This window comes from Lepus europaeus, chromosome 5 (assembly GCF_033115175.1).
Source record: "Lepus europaeus isolate LE1 chromosome 5, mLepTim1.pri, whole genome shotgun sequence".
NCBI classification, from domain to species: Eukaryota; Metazoa; Chordata; class Mammalia; order Lagomorpha; family Leporidae; genus Lepus; species Lepus europaeus.
The window spans coordinates 31380715-31402074 of record NC_084831.1 but is presented as its reverse complement, the minus strand read 5'-3'; the positions used below and the strand labels follow the sequence as shown (position 1 = coordinate 31402074).

The 21360-nt window shown below is 49.8% G+C and overlaps 1 protein-coding gene and 2 non-coding genes across 8 annotated transcripts; all 3 read left to right on the top strand.

Moving 5' to 3' along the window:
• Window positions 1–393: 393 nt before the first annotated feature.
• On the top strand, window positions 394–16542 carry PABPC4 (poly(A) binding protein cytoplasmic 4). 6 transcript variants are annotated; one of them, XM_062191027.1, is made up of 16 exons: window positions 394–1119; window positions 3582–3775; window positions 4784–4899; window positions 6080–6219; window positions 6687–6781; window positions 7347–7484; window positions 8487–8582; window positions 11710–11982; window positions 12293–12380; window positions 12525–12644; window positions 13127–13213; window positions 13308–13435; window positions 14786–14879; window positions 14981–15111; window positions 15361–15420; window positions 16218–16542. In XM_062191027.1, the coding sequence occupies exons 1-16, from the start codon at window positions 927–929 to the stop codon at window positions 16233–16235; spliced, it is 1971 nt and encodes a 656-aa protein (XP_062047011.1). In that variant the 5' UTR covers window positions 394–926; the 3' UTR covers window positions 16236–16542. The 6 variants fall into 6 exon arrangements, with proteins under 6 accessions (XP_062047011.1, XP_062047010.1, XP_062047014.1 ...); XM_062191026.1 differs by having other exon boundaries at window positions 15361–15463; XM_062191028.1 differs by having other exon boundaries at window positions 395–1119; window positions 12525–12596; window positions 15361–15463.
• LOC133761347 (small nucleolar RNA SNORA26) lies at window positions 6436–6554 on the top strand. Its single transcript, XR_009866146.1, has one exon. It is a non-coding gene; the product is annotated as a small nucleolar RNA SNORA26 (small nucleolar RNA).
• Window positions 9941–10075, top strand: LOC133761340 (small nucleolar RNA SNORA55). Its single transcript, XR_009866141.1, has one exon. It is a non-coding gene; the product is annotated as a small nucleolar RNA SNORA55 (small nucleolar RNA).
• Window positions 16543–21360: the final 4818 nt, after the last annotated feature.

Sequence of the window (21360 nt, the reverse complement as noted above, 5' to 3'; positions counted from 1 at the left end):
CGGGTATAAATGGAGCGGTGGCTCCCCCGGCCGCCTCTCTCCGCCCCGGGTCGCCGCTGCCTCCGCCGCTTTCGGGCTCAGCAGCCTGAAGAAAAAAAAAGAGAAAAAGATAAAAAAAAACCCGAAAACGCTTTAAAATCTTAAAAAAAAAAAAAGGAAAGGAAAAGGACAAGAAAAGGCGAATCCTCCTCGGAGAACCCGCGGGGAAGTCACTTTTGCGCGCTTCCGGCCTGCCCCTCGCCGCCGCCGCCGCCGCCGCCGCGCTTGGCGTCCGTCGGTCCCGGTCCGTCGGCCCGGTGGTGAGCGCCCGCCCGCCCGCCCGCCTGCCCGCCGGCCGCCGCCCGCGCCGCGTGGCAGCCCCGGCCCCCCGCGCCCTCGCCCCCCGCGCGCCGGCGGAGGCGGCCACCACGTGTCCGCGCTGCCCTTCGCCGTCCCGCCCGCCCGGGGCTTGCCGAGTCGGCACCCGCAACGATTTGGTTTCCCTCTGCCTGGCTGCTGTAATCTTAAACCGCCGGGAGCCCGGGGCCTGTATTTATAGAGAAACGCGTGTCCCCGGGCCGCCGTGGGCAGCATCTGGTTCCCTGCTGCTGGAGAAATTTTTTTTCCCCCTTCGGAAAGGGGTTTCCCGTTTTAATTTTTCTTGTGCTTGGTTAATTTGGAGCTTCAAACCGGGACAGCTGAACATTAACAAACTCCCGACGAGGGCCATATTGTTTTTGAGCGCCTTTTGTCTGAGGTTTGGCCAGCCCCGAACTCCCGTTTGCGTCCTGTCTCTGAGCCTCCGGACTCCGGCCTCTCCCGGCTGCGCCCCGTGCCACCTGTGAGCCGCGGCGCGGGCCAAGGCTCCGAGAGGAGCCCCTTTTGTTCTGCAGTGGGCCCCCAAAGACGTCCTCCTGGCGGGGCTCGGGGTGGTGGGGGGTGGGGAGATGAACGCTGCGGCCAGCAGCTACCCCATGGCCTCCCTGTACGTGGGTGACCTGCACTCGGACGTCACCGAGGCCATGCTGTACGAAAAGTTCAGTCCTGCGGGGCCTGTGCTGTCCATCCGGGTCTGCCGCGATATGATCACCCGGCGCTCCCTGGGTTATGCCTACGTCAACTTCCAGCAGCCAGCTGACGGTGAGTAGAAGCCATGCCCACTCGCTTCTGGAATCCCAGGAGACCCTGGGAGTCTCTTCTAGGCAGGGCTGTGTGGCCAGGGAGGGGGGTGTCCCGACAGCAGGTGGCTACAGCAGCGGTAGTGGGCGGGCAGGGTGCCGGCCCGGCAAGGCAGAGCGTGTTGTCATGACCCCAGATGCAGTCTTGCTTCCACCACTTGCTGACTGGGTGACCTTGGGCTACTTGGTGGTGGTGGGATTGGAGCCCAAGGAGACTGCAGAACAGGATCAGACCGAAGTGGCTGCTGTTCCATTGTGCCTGGTCCTGCTCCTGTGGGGCTGGGCTGGTAGGGACCCTCAGGCCTGCCAGCAAGATGGTACAGTTGAAACAGTTGCTTGCAAAAGTTTCAGATTGCCCCTCCCCCGCCTGGACCCTGGATTAAGAGTCCCATTTGATTGTGTGCTGATAAGGGATCTAGCAGGGCAGGTAGGAAGCAGGGGGAGCAGTTCTGGACACTGAACTCCTAGCAGGAACTTGTGTGAGTGCACCAGAGCTGCACGGGCCTGGTCAGCTCCTTGGGCTGTGTGTGCCTCTGGCGTGGAAGAGTTGCTGGCTCTAGGAGAAGCCAGGGCTGTGGAAAATGGTGTCCAGGCAGGCTAGGAAAGTGTCGCTTTAAAATGACGGGTCTGGTGGCAGGGACTGCCTTACCTAGGAACTGCTTCTCCCTTCTCCAAGAGCCCTCTTAACTTCTCGCCACCTGAAGAAAACAGGACCTCTGAGAAGGAAAAGGAGCTGCCGGAGGTTGGGGACCGGCATGGGGCCCAGCAGTGCAGTGGCTGGGCCACCCCAGATTGTGGCTCTGGCGTGGCAGGAGGTATGCCGCAGGCGTGGCAGGAGGGAGCCCAGAGGAAACCTAATCAGGGGCCGCACGTGACTCCAGATTAAAAGGGAACAACTGCAGGGACCATTACTGGAAGAAACAAGCCTCTGTGTGGCACAGGCTCTCCACCTCCCTATTTTTGTCCCCACTTTGTTCAGGGTCCATGAGACACAGTGTTACTTCCCCAGGTGCAGAGGCTCGGACTTGAGAGATGTTACTCCTGTCAACCTAGTGTGCTGTGAGCTGGTCGTGTCTCTGGTCCCAGGAGCACAGATACCTGCCTGTGGACTGTTTCTGGGGAGCAGGGAGGTGAATTTATTCACCTGCGTTCTTGACTCTTCTGAACCAGTGTCCTGTCACTTAGACAGTGGAAGCCATTGGTCAGTGTGTCTGCCAGCGCATACCTCTGCAGGCCCTGTCCCTGCTATAAATAAGCGCAGCCAGATTTGTCGGGGTAAGCCAGCTTGCCTGTGCAGCGCTGTCTGGAAATAGCTGTGTTGAAGTGGACTCCTTTTGCTAATTAGTGGCAGGGTTTGGGGTCCCGGGCTGTGTATCTTGCTGTGCTAAGTGCGCTCCTGGATCTGCCTGGTCTTCTCTCCTTTCCCTGGCTCTTCTCTCTGCAGACAAACCCACCTGAGAACAGTAGGGAAGGTTGGCTGACTGGACGGTTGAACTTGTGGCGAGTCAGCCTTAGGCAGTGTTGTTCCTCTGTGTAGTGAGTGGATCCCCCATGAAGGAGGTTCTTGGTGACCTCAGTACCTGTGTGGTAATGATGCACAGAGAAGTGGCCACCGGATCTGGGCATCCTTGTTGCCTCAGTGAAGTTCCAGGCTGACAGGTGATAACATTTTGACTTCTGGTTCTTTAATTGGGCTCTTGGTTACACCTGTACACACTTCATGGGGAAGCCAAGGAAGCATCCTACATACTGGAGGAGGAACTTGGTTCGGCACAGGGTGGTTGAAGTCCCAGAATTCTGTAGAAATCAGGTGAAAGCTTGGAAAGCCCAGCCCTGGGGACAGGAGCCGCTGCGCTGTGCTGTCTGCTTAGCGGGAAGGTGTGGTGGCTTCATCCTTGTCCTGATAGGGCAGAGAACGTTGCCTGCTGGGTGTTGCCAGTTATATCAGCCTGGTGATTGAGGCTTTTTTGTCTAAATAAACTTGGGTTCAGGACACTGGGCTAACTTCAGGGATAGCACAGTTTTGAAATCAGTTGCTCATAGGTCTTGTCATTTGTTTGTAGATAGAAGGACTGCAGACCAAAGCTAGTTGATAACTTTGCTGTTCCTCACTAGCTAGCTGCACAGCTTAGCCGCCCCATTCCCAAGTGCGTTCTGTTAACAGGTGCACTGTACTAGCCGGCCCACAGGCCCACCCGGGTCACAGTGGGGGGTATTAATCTCGCGTGTGAGGTATTGTCATTGGCTTTTGGTGCCAGTGGACCTTCAGGTTGTCTTTACCTGACAAGGACGGGCCCAGAGGGGTCGGATTCTTTCTCAGTGAGGCTAGAGGAGTGTGATTCCTTTTGGTTCTTGAAATGGTGGTGGTCACCTCTCCAAGGGCTGATGCTTTACGTCCTTGATTGAAATGTTTCTCTCCAACAGCTGAGCGGGCCTTGGACACCATGAACTTTGATGTGATTAAGGGGAAGCCAATCCGTATCATGTGGTCTCAGAGGGATCCCTCTTTGAGAAAATCTGGTGTGGGAAATGTCTTCATCAAGAACCTGGACAAATCTATAGATAACAAGGCACTTTATGATACATTTTCTGCTTTTGGAAACATTCTGTCCTGCAAGGTAAATGCTGAGTAAATGATTTTAGCAGAATAGATACTGAACCTTGAAAACATGAGAAATACCAAGTTGGAACCGCCTTGGAATTGGGGGCAGCAGGGTGTGGTGATTTTCAAAATGCTGGGAATGGAATCCTCCTGGTCCCAGCGTAAGCAGCAGGTGCTTGCATGCCTTGTTTGCGCTTCCCTCTCCTGAAACACCCTCCCTGTTTCCCAGCTTTGGAAGCCTCAATAGGGCAGAGGCTGGCAGGGGAAGGGCTGAGAAGCACCTCTGGTCTCTAGGAAGCTTTACTTAGCACTCCGCCTCACAGATCATAAAAAATAGATTTTAAAAAATTTAGTTCACCCTCTTTTCCACACATTGTTTATATGATATAGACACTTCATGGAACTTCCATGATGATTGTTCATGTGTCTCATACTACATTAGATTAGAGTTCCACTGTGGCCTCGAGAAATGGTTTGTCTTTGTGCAGTACTGTGGTTTGCACCCAGAGCTCTTAGATGATTTTGTGATAAAAATAAGTAAGACACATCATTTGGAATTTAAGTAGCATGATTTGTAAATGGAGCATTTACGAGGTGTGTGGTGATGTGCCGTGTTGTTAGAAAATTCACGCTAGTGTAGACATTGTGGTGCAGTGGGTTAGGCTGTGCATTTGGCTATCCTGTACTGCATTCCATATTGGAGTACTAGTTTGCATCTCAGCACCTTCGTTTCTAATCCAGCTTCCCACTAATGCATTCTGGGAGGCAGCATTGATGGCTCAAGTGCTTGGGTCTCTGCCACTTACCAGGGAGACAAGGATGGAGCTTAGGCTCCTGGCTTTGGCCTGCCCAGCCCTAGCAGTTAATGGGCTTTTGGGAAGTAAACCAGTGGAAGATAACCTCTTTCACTCTGCCTTTCAAATCTGTAAAAATAATACACTTTAAAAAAAAACCAAGTATGGTCAGTGGTCTTGGACTGTGGGACTGGCCAGTGGTGCTAAACGATCTGCCTTGTCCTTGCCAGGTGGTGTGTGATGAGAACGGCTCTAAGGGTTATGCCTTTGTCCACTTCGAGACGCAAGAGGCTGCCGACAAGGCCATCGAGAAGATGAATGGCATGCTCCTCAATGACCGCAAAGTGTGAGTGTCCCAGTCCGGAGCAGCAGCCATCGCATGAGCCAGCCATTGGCCCCACCTCGGTATTAACTGGCACACACAAGGCGGCTACTGGTTCTCTCGGCCCAAGTGTGGCCTGCTCCTACCTCTCCACTCCAGGGCTGGTGAGTCTTCCTGCCTGAGCTGTGGCAGCCCTTTTGACTCGCCGAGGTGGGCTTTCCTGCCCAAGCCGTGGCCTGCCTGCCGCCTCCCTTACAGGCATCCATCCGTGGGTTTTGTGAGCATCAGCAGCTGGGGATGGCTGGAAGGCAGCTCTGAGCCCACTCTGAGCAGGGGTCTTGGCCAGCAGCAGAGTGGAGAGGGCCCTGGGCTGACCAGGAGCTGTATACTAGCTATGTGACCTTGGCCTTCCTGTGACTCAGGTCTGTCCATGGGTCTCGCTAGTGGTTGATTCCAAATTGTCCCTCTACTTCTCTATTTTCTATCGTGACTCAGTGACGTCTAAAACAAGGCTGGCTCCACCGGAATACTTAATTTGGTTATAATGGAAACAATCTCATCCCTTTGCAGACACATGTCATAACAGACCTTGTCACTTGTTACAGCGCACAGAGAGAGTGGGAACTTAGCAAAACCATGTTGGGGAAGGGACAGTGCAAGCCGAAATCATTTCTGTTCTCGTGGTGTTGGGCAGAAAAGAGAAGATGAGTTGTGTTTCAGATGTTTCTGTGCACAGTGGTCAGTTACGTGTAGGAAAAAAAAAAGGAAAATTTTCAGTGTATGGATACATTTTCCTGAACCAAAATGAATCAAATAGCTGAGCAAAGGGTACCTCCTTGCTGCTAGTACTAACCACTGTTAACAGTTTGGTTTGTATCCTTCCAGACCTTTTCTATGCATTTACATAGATGCACAGAAAGGAACGTTTTAAAAACATGGCCATCAGGTTTCTGCACAAAGGCAGTGTGATGTGGTAGGAGTAGCCCTGGTCTGAGCCGGGAGCCCTGGGGCTGGTCCTCGCAGGGTAGTCCTGCCTCTTTCTCATTCTGCTGGGGATTTGTCTCTGAGCTTATTCTTGGTGGTGGATGGGGACCTTATTTATTTTAACCTCTCCCGTCGGCCTTTAACTTGCATTCCTTTGGAACCCCTGGAAATCACGTTTTGTTCCTCTGGGTAATGACTGCTTTTCATGGTCTCTTTTTAGGTTTGTGGGCAGATTCAAGTCACGTAAAGAGCGGGAAGCTGAGCTTGGAGCCAAAGCCAAGGAATTCACTAATGTTTATATTAAAAACTTTGGGGAGGAGGTGGATGATGAGAGTCTGAAAGACCTATTTAGTCAGTTTGGTAAGTTGAGAGTCCTTTGCCCTATTTGTCCCCTTTCACAGTCCACTAGACCCCAGAACTCATCTATTTTTACTTAAGAAGTAAGGACAGTAGACCCAGAAATAAAACCGCTTGCATGACCAAGGTCACAGGGTAGGTGGGGTAGACCTCTTCCTACCCCTGAGGCCACCTCAGCTGCTTAGTCCCAGTTAGACGACCAGGCATACACCCTTTCCTGTGCCCTTTTAAAACTGACAGTGCTTTAAGAGGCTAACACAGAAGGGGAAAGTAAGTCTCCCTAAAACCCAGAGAAGAGATTGTCATCTCCTCTTTGGATCCTGTCTGGAGATATAGCTGGTAAAAGAAGACCAAGGCATAGTGTCTTTCTATCTGGGCTGGCCAGAGATTTACGTTGAGAATTCCTATAGAGAAGCATTTTCTCTAGCTATGGTAGAGATGATGTTACTAATAGTTCTGTGCTTTAATAGGCAAAACCCTCAGTGTCAAGGTGATGAGAGATCCCAGTGGGAAATCCAAAGGCTTTGGCTTTGTGAGTTACGAAAAACACGAGGATGCCAACAAGGTGAGAGTACCACGAGGATGGGGAGAATTTTATAGGAGGTGGTCCCAGAGTAAGGGTAGGGTCTTGCTAGCACATGGTAGAGCAGAGCTAGAATGGTCTGAAGGTCTGGTAGTAGGTCCTAAGTTTGTCATTGATCGTTTACAGAGCACTTGGCACGTACCTGTTGGCCTGTTGTTGAAAGAACTAAATGGTTGTTCCCATTCATGGCTGAGGTGACCGAAGCCCAGAGTTGCTGATTGATGATAGCACACTGTAGGCAAAGCATGGTGCTCGGCCCCAAAAACACATTAGAGAGCGTGAGAAATTTAATGACAGCCATGCCATCATGTTTGTATTTAATGAAAAAGCTGGGTTTTCTCGTTTCCTTTTATATTATCTGGACCAATATCCATTTAAATATTAATTCCACTTTAGAGGTGAGGAAGTGTGAGCTTGTTTAGCAGAGTTTAGAGATGGAATAAAATTTGATTTTAACCCACAGGAAAGAGATTTTTCTCAGTGTTGAAGTGGACTTAAATAGACCTCAAATAAGGCCCCTGTCTCTGCAACTTTATTTTTTCTCTAGGCCGTAGAAGAGATGAATGGAAAAGAGATTGGTGGGAAAGTCATATTTGTAGGCCGTGCACAGAAGAAAGTAGAACGGCAAGCTGAATTAAAACGGAAATTTGAGCAGCTAAAACAGGAGCGAATTAGTCGATACCAGGTGAGGTGGTCTTGGCCCAGCCTGCCAGTGGGATACACTGTGAAACCTAGGCATAGCACCCTTTGTTCACCCAAGGCTGCCTCCTCCTCTCTGGCCAGCCAGAGCAGCTGTGAAGGAAGATGCCTGGTTACCTTGGGGTGGGTGTGAGTTGGGTGGAGCAGATAACACTGTTTGGGACACCTGCATCCTGTATCTCAGTGCCTGGGTTCAAGTCTTGGCTCTACTGACCAGCATTCCAGTTCCAGTTAATGCATATCCTAGGAGTCAGTGGGTAATACCTCTTAGTTGGTCCCAGGGCTGGCATTGTGGTATGGCAGGTTAAGCCACTGCTTGCAATGTTGACATACCAGATCAGATTGTCCATTCACGGATCCCCTGTTCCGTTTCTGATCCAGCTTCCTGCTGTTGTACCTGTAAAGGCATAGATGGTAGCCAGATTACTTGGGCCCCTGCTACCCATGTGGAAGACCAGGAAGTTGTTCTGGCTCCTGGCTCCAGGGGAGTGAACAAAGATGGGAAGACTGTCTGTGATTGCCTTGATGGTCTGAGCTGTTTTAGGGCAGTAGTTCCTCAACATTGGGATTGCAGGAGAATCATTTGCAGAGCTGACACATTGCTGGGCCCTAGCCTCATAATTGCTCTTACATCAGTTCTGAGGTCCCAAGATTTATTTTGTTTATTTGAAAGGCAAGAGTTGTAGAGAAGGATCTTCCATCTGGTCTCCCACATGGGTAGCAGGGGCTCAGTACTTGGGCCATCCTCCGTTGCTTTCCTAGGCACATCAGCAGGGAGCCGTATTGGACGCAGAGCATGTGGGGCTTGAACCAGCACTCTGATGTGGGATGTAGTCATTGCAGGCAGCAGCTCAACCTCTGTGCCAAAATACTGGCCTAAAGATTTTTATTTCTACAAATTTCCAAGGATGTTGATAGGCTGCTTTAGGGGACCATTGTCTTGGGAAATAGATGTGACAATCAGTTAACAGGGATGTTTCTTCTTTAGGGTGTGAACCTTTACATTAAGAACTTGGATGACACCATTGATGATGAGAAATTACGGAAAGAATTTTCTCCTTTTGGGTCAATCACCAGTGCTAAGGTATTTTAATTATATTGGCGGAGTGAAATAGTAGTATTCTGTTACAAATTTTGGCTATATTTTACCTAAGGGTCTAAACCGTTTTAAAAAGTAGATGCTAGAGCTCATGACGAGCCTCGGGTGATCACTTTTCATCTTAAATAAGAGTGTCAGTTGTTGGCCGGCGCCGTGGCTCACTAGGCTAATCCTCCACCTGCAGCACCAGCACACCAGGTTCTAGTCCCGGTTTGGGCACCGGATTCTGTCCTGGTCGCTCCTCTTCCAGTCCAGCGCTCTGCTGTGGCCCAGGAGTGCAGTGGAGGATGGCCCAAGTGCTTGGGCCCTGCACCCGCATGGAAGACCAGGAGAAGCTCCTGGCTTTGGATCAGTGCGGTGCGCCGGCTGCAGTGCGCTAGCCGCAGCGGCCATTGGGGGATGAACCAACAGAAAAAGGAAGACCTTTTTCTCTGTCTCTCTCTCACTGTCCACTCTGCCTGTCAAAAAAAAAAAAAAAAGTGTCAGTTGTTAAATCAACAACAGGAGTCATTGTGCACTTGCTACCCATGTAGGATCTCTGTCCTTAATGTGTTGTACTATGAGAATTAACGGTAAAAATAATATTTTTTTTTCCTTTTATCTTTTTTGAGAGAGTAGATAGTGAGAGAGAGAGACAGAGAGAAAGGTCTTCCTTTTTTGCCGCTGGTTCACCCTCCAATGGCCACTGTGGTCAGTGCGCTGCGGCCAGCGCACCGCGCTGATCTGAAGGCAGGAGCCAGGTGCTTCTCCTGGTCTCCCATGTGGGTGCAGGGCCCAAGCACTTGGGCCATCCTCCTCTGCACTCCCGGGCCATAGCAGAGAGCTGGCCTGGAAGAGGGGTAACCGGGACAGAATCCGGCGCCCCGACTGGGACTAGAACCCGGTGTGCCAGCGCCGCAAGGCGGAGGATTAGCCTATTGAGCTGTAGCGCCAGCCAAGTAAAAATAGTCTTCAAACAGTACTTTAAACTGTGTGTCCGGGTGCTAACTGTTGAAATCTTACTTAGTATAGAGTTGATCTTCTGTATATAAAGATATTTAAAAATGAATCTTAATGAAGAATGGAACAGGAGAAAGAGTAGGAGATGGGACGGTTTGTGGGTGGGAGGGTGGTTATGAGTGAAGAACCGCCAAAATCCATAAGTTGTACTTATGAAATTTATATTTATTATGTAAAAGCTTTCTATTAAAAAGTAGCTGCTAGGTTATTCTAGAAAATCCCTCTTTGCTTTCAGTTCTGAGTATATGCTTGGAGAATGACATCTTTATGGGCTCATATTAGGACCTCCTGAGCACTGGAGTAAGGGGAGATGTGACTGCGCCCCTCCCTGCCAACCCTCATGAGCACCTGAATCTTTCCCATTCCCTGCTGCTCTGTGCTGGTGTGGGGACGGATGGTGCCACAGTGTGGGCAGAGGAAATCCAGACGGGTTGTTTTCCATTCACCTTGGAGCCTGTCTCTACAACTCTGCTACATTTTCTCCTTCTGGAGAATGAAAGTATTGAAGATTTTGGAGCTGAAGTTGGCAACTTCTTGCTCAGTCTTTGGAAGGAAAAGAAAAAAGGAGTGGAGGGTTTGCTTTTCCATGTTTTGCTCTTTGCATCTTTTGTTTTGTAAAGAATTGAGTCTGTAAGCCAGCAAGTGCTGACTACAGGGGGACTATATTGCATGTCCTTGACACTTCAGGAATATGATGGAGGCTGATGGCACTGGAAAGTTTTGGGTCATACTCTGGAGACACTGGCAGAGGTGCAGCAGATGCCAGAGTCCTTTAGGTGATGAGAAAGGAGGCTAAGTGTGCTGGTAAGGGCTTGGTGGCCTGTCCCAGCCTGTGACCGTTGTGCAAAAGAACTCTGAGTTGTAGGAAGTTCCCTTGAAGCTAATCCCCTGGGGCTTGTTCCTTACCCCTTGCTCACCCAGCTGGTTCCCATCAGTGTAAGGAATGATAGTGCTTATCTGCACAGTAGGCAAGTTTGCCTTTGTGCAAGCAGCAAAAGAACTCTACCTTGCAGTTTTCGAACATCCTGCTAGCCTGCCTCACTGGGAGAGTGTTGGCTTGGTGCAAAGCTTTACCTCCCTAGCCTCCATTGCAGGAGGCTCTCTGGGCCCTACACAAAGACACTCAGAGTACAAAGCACACGCAGTCTGAGGAAAAGCCATAAATACTCTTTGAGGTGGAGAAAATACTGTTAGTGAATGACTTCATCTGGAAAAAGATTGCCTGGTCTAGTGGACGTGTGGCTTTGAAGCTGTTTGCCTAGGAGAATATGAAAATGCAGCTCAGGGCCAGGTACCTAGAGTTAGAGCCCAGGTGCCTGTCTCCCAGCTTGTCACCCCTGCTGTTCTCACTGCGTTGATAGTGGCTGTCATTGGAGACCTGGGGTTCTGGGACTGCTGCTCACGTGTGGTATTTGAAAAGCATCATCCTAACCGTGCCCAGCTTGTCCACCAGGGGCTTGGAAAGGATGAGTTCTACAGACAGTTTGTTCCTCATTATTGATGTCTTGTGATCTGTACTTGTGGTGGCTAAGATTCTAGGTGTCAGGAAACATCTTTGTATTCCTGGTTCTATCATTAGTTGTCTCACAGTGTTGGGGGAACTTTAGCAGTCCCTGTGGACTTGAAAATGGCTAGGAACCTTAGAGGCTGTGATGATCTCAGGTTTTTGGAGTTTCTGTTTTTTGTTCTTTGGGATAGCTTCTCCCCAACCCCCAAACCTTTTTCTTTTTTTTTTTTTTTTTTTTTTGACGGGCAGAGTGGACAGTGAGAGAGAGACAGAGAGAAAGGTCTTCCTTTGCCGTTGGTTCACCCTCCAATGGCCGCCGCGGTAGGCGCGCTGCGGCCAGCGCACCGCGCTGATCCGATGGCAGGAGCCAGGTACTTCTCCTGGTCTCCCATGGGGTGCAGGGCCCAAGGACTTGGGCCATCCTCCACTGCACTCCCTGGCCACAGCAGAGAGCTGGCCTGGAAGAGGGGCAACTGGGACAGGATCGGTGCCCCGACCGGGACTAGAACCCGGTGTGCCGGCGCCGCAAGGCGGAGGATTAGCCTAGTGAGCCGCGGCGCCAGCCCCCCCAAACCTTTTTCTTAAGAGGCTGGTCTCATTTTGTAGGTGATGCTGGAGGATGGAAGAAGCAAAGGATTTGGCTTTGTCTGCTTCTCATCTCCTGAAGAGGCAACCAAAGCAGTCACTGAGATGAACGGACGCATTGTGGGCTCCAAGCCACTGTACGTTGCCCTAGCCCAGAGGAAGGAAGAGAGAAAGGCCCACCTGACCAACCAATATATGCAGCGGGTGGCTGGAATGAGAGCACTCCCTGCCAACGCCATCTTAAATCAGTTCCAGCCTGCAGCTGGTGGCTACTTTGTGCCAGCAGTTCCACAGGTGGGTCTGCTGTCAGTTCATGTCTTTGGAGTCTGCCCAGTAGCAGCAGTTCCTGCCCTGACTGGGGAGAGGGATGTGGGGTAGTGGAATTCTAGACTGTCAGAGTAAAGACCCTTTAAGGGAAAATGAGGAAGGACTTACTTATATCTGTGTGCACAGTGGCAGAGTGAACGGTCCCCATTAACCGACCCTTCAGCTTCTGAGTAGAGCTCCCTTTACTCCAGACAGTTACCCTAGGGCCAGGTGGTGGTAAAATGAGTGGATTCAGGTCCTTGAGATAAAAGGGCTTGAGTACTCTTCTTTCTTACAGGCTCAGGGAAGACCTCCTTATTACACCCCTAACCAGTTAGCACAGATGAGGCCTAATCCACGCTGGCAGCAAGGTGGGAGACCTCAAGGTAGGTGGTGGGGAGAAGCGATTTGATGACCCAGGCTGTGCCTGTCCTGGTCTCCTTGTCTTTCCTGCCTGCCCCTCTGAGGTGTGTCCTAGGTTGTGGTCCATGTTGCTTGCCAGTGATAGACAGTTTTCGTGTTTTCTCCAGGCTTCCAAGGAATGCCAAGTGCTATTCGCCAGGCTGGGCCTCGTCCAACTCTTCGCCATCTGGCTCCAACTGGTAATGCTCCGGCCTCTCGTGGCCTCCCTACTACCACTCAGAGAGTCGGTGAGCACACTGGCCTTTAGGAGTGTGGCCCGGGAGGAGGGTTAGGATGAGCAGGCTCTGGTCAGCGTTGGGCTCAAGTATTTTGAGTCCTGGTTTTGTAATCCTAGCTGTGTGCTTTAGTAGGTACTTTAGTCAGGAATGGGGAAACAGTGAGTTCTAGGTGTGCTGGTTTCTTTTAACATGCTTTGCTCATCTGTGTGACAAAGGCTAACTTTAGAAATTTGCTAGCCAGATGGCTACAAAGGTAGCCTGTTCTTGTGGGTAGGGTGGGGAATGCAAGGAAACTTTTTTACAGAGTTTGTCCTGTATTCCAGGATGTGGAATGCCAAGAGTTGTGTTACCCCTTGGCTCCTCCTAGTAGCGGTAGTGGCCCCATGTGTGATGTGTCTGTGTGAACGTGTGTTGGAATTTCTCCTTCCGTGGGGCGTGGCCAGTTGGACATGTGCCGCCAACACTGATGTGCGTTTGCTGGTCTGTTGTAGGGTCTGAGTGCCCGGACCGCTTGGCTATGGACTTTGGTGGGGCTGGTGCCGCCCAGCAAGGGCTGACTGACAGCTGCCAGTCTGGAGGTGGTATTGGATGCACACAGAAGGGGGAAAGATGGGATTTGACGGGTCTGTGCCCAGACTGATGGGCTTTAATTGTATTTGTTCCTTCCCTAAGGTGTTCCTACAGCCGTGCAGAATCTAGCGCCCCGCGCTGCTGTTGCTGCTGCTGCCCCTCGGGCTGTCGCTCCATATAAATACGCGTCCAGTGTCCGCAGCCCTCACCCTGCCATACAGCCTTTGCAGGTGAGGTCCCAGGCAGTTTGCCAAAAGGCTTTTCCTCATAACCAATGCTGTAAACGGTGGCTTTTACTTTAGATTTATTTATATGTTTGAAAGGCAGAGTTACAGAAAGGAGGAGGGAAAGACAATCTTCCATCTGCTGGTTCACTCTTCATATGGCTGCAAGGGCAGTGGCTGGGCCAGGCCAAAAAGCCAGGTTTTTCTGCTGGGTCCCCCATGTGGGTGGAGGGGCCCAAGCAATTGGGCCATCCTCCGCTGCTTTCCCAGGCACATTATTATGGAACTGGATGGGGGAAATGCAGCAGCCAGGATAGGAACCAGTGCCTATATGGGATGCCATCCTTGCAGGTGGCTGCTTAACTTACTACAGCCTCTTTGATTCTTACAACAGGCATTAAATGTCTGTTCTGCATTAGGGCATCATGGTCTGTGTCCCTGCCTTCAGGCTGACCAGTTGGAGAGCAGGGGCTGGAAAAGGTTCTAATGCGAGTTAACTACGGAATGCCCCTGAAGGGACAACCGGTGCTTCCTGTTTTTGTGGAATCCACAATCTCACTTAACTCTGACCATCCAGGTCACTTTAACATCTGGTGACGTGTTTGATCTTTGGCTGTTAGGCAAGATGACTGGGGGACATGAAGGCAGGAAGAGGTGGAACCAGAGTTTAGAACTTTCTATGCCGTCACCAGAGCTGTGCTCTTAAATGCAAACCAAGCAGTCAGTTTGTCTTAGAGCTCAGTAGCAGTGTGCTGTGGCATTGCCGCTCTGCTCTCAGCCTTCAGGTCTGTGAGCTGGGAGAAGGCTCCTTAGCCATCTCCCTGCCCTTGCTCTCCAAGGTGGGGAGTTCCCAGAACTTGATGCTGTGTGGAGAAATGTTTTGCCTACAAAGTCCTCTTTTAGGGCTGTGACTGACATTGGCCTTCATGTGGCTGTCCTTAGCAGTGAAGGTGATGTGGAAGGGTGATATTTGCACCCTTTGACTCCGTCTGTATTGGAGGTCACCCTAAAGAAAAACTGATTCTCAGGTAGTTCACACATAAAATGTTTGCTGTAGCCTTTAGTATAACAAGACTTGGAATTCAAGTAACTTAGGGCAAATTAAATGAAAGTGTCAGAAAATACTGACCTGGCTTTGTGGGTTTGGTACATTTATTGCACTCTTCCTACTGATAGCATGCTATTTTCATTAGTTTTGTTTTGTGTACTTTCCCTCACCATATCATTTAATCCCGAGAGGACAGATGCTTCTATCTCCTTTGACATGCTTAAGATAGTCACATGTTGACAGTTCACATGTTGCCACCAGCAAATATCCTGTCCTTGATGCTAACCACTGCCTCTCCTGGTTCCCAGGCACCCCAGCCTGCTGTCCATGTGCAGGGGCAAGAGCCCCTGACTGCCTCCATGCTGGCTGCAGCACCCCCCCAGGAACAGAAACAGATGCTGGGTGAGTGCCCATGTGCCTGCAGAAGAGGGTGGCTGACCCAGACAGCAGTGCCCACTCTACTGGGATGCGATTTGGTTCTTCATGAGCTGTCCCACCCACAGGAGAACGATTGTTCCCGCTCATCCAAACAATGCACTCAAACCTGGCGGGCAAGATCACAGGCATGCTGCTGGAGATCGACAACTCGGAGCTGCTGCACATGCTGGAGTCCCCCGAGTCTCTCCGCTCCAAGGTGAGTGGTCCTCAGACCCCACAGCTTCAGCTCCCAGCTAGATCACAGTGCCCTTGGACGCTCAGGTGCAGCTGGGGGTGGGGGGTGGGGTTGTCCTCTCCTGCCTTGCCTGTGATGGGGAAAGCATCCAGCACCAGAAATCCGAGGGCTATTTCCACAGTGGGCTGTGTTCCATCCCTGGGCTCAGACACTGGGGAGGGGTGACATGGCTCTCCTCAGCCTCGCTGAGCACCTGGAGGTTTCTCACAGGTGGATGAAGCTGTGGCAGTTTTACAAGCTCATCATGCCAAGAAAGAAGCTGCCCAGAAGGTGGGCGCTGTTGCTGCTGCTACCTCTTAGACATGGAAAAACCGTATGTTGGCTATTTCATTTTTCCGCAGTGGTTTTTGGTTTTGAACGTCTTACTAAAAGAAGAGGGGCAGTATATAGAACGCCATTGCTGTCACTCAGCCTGGTAACTTGTGCAGGTTGTCGCTGAGCCTTTTCTGTTATCCAGATGAGTTAATATGGAGGAAGGAGTACAGGGTTGTGAATTAAAAAGAGTACCTGGTCCAATCTTTCTCACAACTCACCTTGTTGATCCGAAATAATGATGGGTCTACAAGGAGTTCTCGTAATCAGGACATAAAGTCTCATTCTGTGAGTGTCATCTTCCTGGTTTGTTCAGAGGTTGGCTTCCAGAGAGAGGCTTTGTCATCGAGGATCAGGACCTAGAGAGGGAGAGATACACATGCCTGACTATAGTTACATGTGACTGTGTTCCACTTGACCACTCACCATAAGGTTGTGGACTTTGTCTGTAGCAGGCTTGGTGAGATGAGCAGAGGCAAGGTAAGGAAGAGTGCGTGGAGTGGGCCAGAGCTGGAGTGTTAGTAGGATTGATTGGGCATAGGTGTGCACCAACGGCCCAAGGAGCCCTCACCTAATGAGTGGAGGGAAGCTGTTCAACATTGTACAGTGCACAGGACATGGTCTAGAGTCAGGTGGCCCCAAATGTATGTAGTGTCGAGGGTGGGAAACTCTGATATAGTATTTTCTTACTAGCGAGATTTTAATGAAATCTCTGAAATTCTTTTATGTATTTGTGTTGGTGCTTTTCTTTTCAGGATTCAAAAGCCAAATAACCCCTCATGGAGTTCAGCTCAAGGTTTGAAGACTTCGTAGCTTGTCCTATGGACCTCAACACCAAGAACCACAAATTGCAAATTTAATAGGTCATTTTGTATCAAAAGGTCAATTAATGAAGCACCTAGAATTTTTCAATTATACGACTATATTCTCTGGGCTCTGCTTTGGCCCAGACAGTGTGAACTTTTTTTTCTATTGTGGGTTTTGATTTTCTTTTTTCCCCTTTCCCTGGAAATTGGTTTTATTTGATGTACCCAAGTCTTATGTTTCTCAATAAAGAAAAATCTCCATAAAACTGCCTCCATCTTACCACAGTTTTATTCTATAAATTCCAGTCTTCACTAGAAGTAATTTCTGGATGTGACTAGATTGGAGTGAGCTCCTGTCTCCTGACTGTTTACAAGCGGATGACCAGGTGTGCAGCCCTGTTGACTATGGCCCTGTCCTTTGCACTGTGTTGTGGTAGGTTCCATCAGTGAGCATTGGCCTCATGGAATGTGCAGAGGACAGAGGTGTGAAGAATCACAATCTGGCTCAGGAAAATCTGGAGTAGAGGCAGCTGGCCCATGGCCCAAGGACAGGCAGTAAAGTCTGCAGAACTGGGCTGATGAGCTGTCCGCCTTCCCTTGTACTGTGCTGGTTAGGGTCTGTCTAGCCGTTGCTGAGATTCTGTAAGCAAGCTCTCCTGTGCAGGCAAGTGTTCGGGGCATCTGTGACTGCAGCACACAGGCACTGGCTTGCAGTCCTCAGTGTGACAAGGTCCTGCCCTCCAGCCATGCTTCCTTTTCGTTCCTTGAGCCCTCGGGGCCTTAACACAGGCCTTCCGCAAAATGTTCTTCCTTCTTGGCAGGCTCCTTTCCCTGAAAGGCCTGGTTTCACTTTAAATGACAGATCTAAAATAGGTGTCCCTATTTCGTGACAGCCCCGTGCTTTGTGAATGTGACTGTTAAGTTCCCTGTGAAATTCAGCTCCACCTGGCAGTTGGAACAGCGGGTTGGGCAAGATGGCTTCCTCCAAATGTGATCTCCGGGTTGGAGGAGGGACCAGCGTGATGAGTCAGGGTTGGTGACAGTAGACAGGGTACAGACCCGTGGTCCCAGGAAACCTGGCATGGGTCTGCTGTGGCACCCAGCCTGTGAACATAGCCTGGGAAAGCAGCTCAGAGGACCCAGGACAGGTGCTTGTTACCTCAGCCTTCATCTGGTGTCCATTCTTTCCATAAATTCCAGTCTCACTCAGCTTCTTGGAGGGAAGGATTCCACAAGTAGCGAGGGTTGGTGACAGCGAGATGTGGTTGTGTGATGGGTGCTGATGACCAGGGCTAGGCAGAGGCATTTGGGGAATGACCAGTCGGTCCGTTGGTGATGCGATAAGATTGGTACCGAGAATCGTTTTAGTGACTAAATGAGAAACTGAGCCCATTTAGGAAATTGTCGGAGTAATCAAGCTAGATGGAGGTCTGAAGATTAGGGGAAGGAGTGTACCAAGGAAGTGATTTTTGTATACCCTGAAGTATTGGGTCCCTGCTCTGTGTGTGGATTTGCTGCAACACTTAACGTGAGCACAGGAGTGTTCTGGCAGGAAGGCCAGGATGGTGGTGTGGTTATGGACTTAGGTCTTATAAACGGGTTATCCAAAATGGGAAGGAAGCAACTTAAAATTAGTAGAACTGGTTAAAAAATGTAGTGCATTACTTGGCTATATTTTAAGTAAACAAAATGACTAATATTTCCAAAAGCAATGTAAAATATAATCAAGTATTTTTAGAAGGTACCTGTATGTTTTCTCATGCTGTCTACATATTAATGATCAATTTCTGCTTTTGTAGAGGAGCACCAAGAATTTTTTCATTGAGTTTGAATTTGCTGAGGTAAGAAATTTCCGCTATTTAGTATTTGATGATTGTCACTCTCGTCATTGATTATAAAAAGCCACCAATTATAAAAAGTAGGTGTAGTAGTTTCCTGGGGCTATAATAGCAACCTACCTCAGAGTGGTGAAAACCGAAGTAATTTACTCAACTCTTCTGGAGGCTAGAAGTCTAAAATCCAGGTGTTAAGAGGGCCATGATCCTCTGAAGTCTTCCCTAGAGGAATCCTTCCTTGCCTCCTCTAGATTGTGGTGGCTCCTCACAAATCCATGGCTTTTAGCGTCACTAATTTCTCTCTTTACATGGCCTTTCCTGTATTCTGTGACTTAAGAGAATTGTTCACAGGTTAACTAGTTATGACTATTTCTAAGTAAGATGACATTCTGAGATCAGAAGTGAAATTTTGGATGGTCCTATTCAACCCTCTACAGTGGCTCGGTGGTGCCGCTTGTTGCGCGTTAGGAAGTGCTGGTTAAAGGTGGGCTTCCAGGCCTGGTTCAGAGTGCCTCTCCTAGTCGGAATGCAGAATACCCGTCCTGCAGAGCTCTGAGCCCTCTGGCTTGACACCACCCATTCCTGTTTGTCCTGTGTCTGCTCTCCATCACCTGAATGGAATCTGTATGTGCTCTGTTAAATTCCTAAGATCTAGGTGAGTAGGAAGGGAAAAACGTGTCTAGAGACGCAGATGAATGTCCCAGGCTTCCATGACCCTAGGCTTCTGTGATACCCTTTATCTAGCATTTACTCCATTCTGTTGAAGTTCAGTATTTAACAAATGCTTACATGCTTACATGTTCCAGCAACTGTTCTAAGTGCTTCACAAATATTTAGTCCTAGTAATAGTTCTTTGAGATAAGTACTGTTAGCTCCACTTCTAGGGAAGGAAACAGGCACAGTGAGGTCAAATACCTTGTCCTGCGTTACACAGCTCATCAGTGGTGGGGCTGACACTTGAACTCAGGCTGTAGAGCTCTAGGATCCATGTGCCTTCCCCAACTCCATAACCAAAACCTCAGGGTAGAAGCCACATCTGTTTTTTATTTTTTTTTTGACAGGCAGAGTGGACTGTGTGAGAGAGAGAGACAGAGAGAAAGGTCTTTGGTTCACCCTCCAATGGCCGCCGCGGCTGGTGTGCTGCGGCCGGCGCATTGCACTGATCTGAAGGCAGGAGCCAGGTGCTTCTCCTGGTCTCCCATGCGGGTGCAGGGCCCAAGCACTTGGGCCATCCTCCACTGCCTTCCCGGGCCACAGCAGAGAGCTGGCCTGGGAGAGGGGCAACCGGGACTAGAACCTGGGGTGCCGGCGCTGCAAGCAGAGGATTAGCCTATTGAGCCGCGGCGCCGGCCCACATCTGTTAATTTAATAACTCTAATTTTTGGCCTGAAAGCTCAATGTCAGTACCTTGAACCGTGAATCCAAGCTACAGAGGGGAATTTCCACTGAACATCCATCTAATTTATCCTCTAGTCAGGCTTGTCTTGGAGGATAAAGCAAGGCCCCAGCCTCCTCCATTGTCTTCTGAGCAAGAGGGTTGCCCTGCCTTGTTCTTCCATACAGCCAGCCTATGACTGCAGGGCTAGAAACAGGAGGGGCTGGTATGTGAATGGGTCTGCTTAAATGGATGATGGTGGCTGGGCTTGAACCAGAGTTGGAAGATGGTGGGAGTTGTACAGTGGGGGCCAGAAGAATGTTGTTCTCTGACTGCTGGGCAGGGGGACACAGGATGATGAGACAGCGTGCCTGGAGCTGGATTGAGATAGTGCCAAGGTCTCCTGTCACTGTGCGTCACTGCTGGGTGTTGTGGCCATGACTCCTGCCTCCTGTATCCCGGTCAGGCCAAGAGCTTCCCTGTCAACCCCTTGCTCCATCCAGCCTGCTCACTGGTGTTGTTTGTGTGCAGGGTGTTGTTTGTGCTTGTGTTTGGGAAGTCAGGCAGTTCTCTCTAACCAGCACTTTTCTTCTGTACCCAGGGAGAGCCCACTGCAAAAAAGGCCCAGTCAAATCCTCAGGTGTACGTGGACATCAAGGTTGGGCCAAACTGGCCGCATCCAGATGCTCCTGCTGTATTCAGTCCTGTGCCCATGCCAGGTGAGTAGGACTCTGGTCAGGATGGTGGGCAGCTGGGGAAGGAAGGGAGCTGCCTGGACCCTAGGCCCTTGACACTGTTTCTGGTTGAGTTCATCCGAGAGCTCTCAACCCTAGCATTTAGTAACATGAAACAGAGCAGGCATTTTAAAAAAAATGTTTATTTGAGAGGCAGAGAATTTGCTCTTATTTGCTGGTTCCCAAAATGCCCACAGTGGCCAGGGCTGGGCCAGGGCCAAATCCAGGAGCTTAACACCTGTTTCCCAGATAGGTAGCAGAAACCCAGTTACTTGACCCATCACTGCTGCTTCCCAGTGTCTGCACTGGCAGGAAGCAGAGTTGGTAGCTAGGAAATACTTCAGTATATGTTTCCATAAGAATAATCTCTTGGAGCTGGCATTATGGTATAATGGGTTAAGCTGCTGCCACTTGCAACACTGGCGTTCCATATGGGCACTGTTTGGAGTCCTGGCTGCTCCGCTTCCAGTCCAGCTCTCCACTAATGCAGCTGGGAAAGCAGCAGAAGATGGCAGGGTGCTTGGGCGCCTGCACCCTTTTCGAGAGACCTGGATAAAAGCTCCTGGCTCCTGGCTTCAGCCTGACCCAGCCCCGGCCATTGCAGCCATTTGGGGAGTGATCAGTGGATGGGAGATCAATCTCTGTCTCTCCCTCTCTCTGACTTTCAAAATAAATAAACACGTTAACAAAATCGAACTTGTGAAATCTGACACAATACTTGAATATTCCAGCCAGATTTCATTGTACGTTCCAATGTTGTCCTTTAATTTTAGTAATTTTTCTTCCCTGACGAGCGCACACATTGCATTTAATTGTTGAGTCTTTTTAGTTTCCTTTCATTTGAATTAGTTTCTTGCTTTCTCATTGTCTTTGTTGATTTTGACGTCTTTGGAGAAAACAGACCAGTTGTGTTTAAGGCTTTTCTCTGTATTTTTTCATGAGTACATTTAGGTTGTGTGTTTTGGCATGGTTACCACAAAAGTGTTGTTACCACGCCGTATAAGGAAGTACATGATATCACTTCAAATATTTGTGATGGTAACTTTGACCACTTGTTAAGGAGATATTTACTAGGCTTTTCCATTGGAAGGTTACTGTTTTTAAGTGTATAAATTAATAGCTAAAATTTTTCCTCCACCATCTCTGTC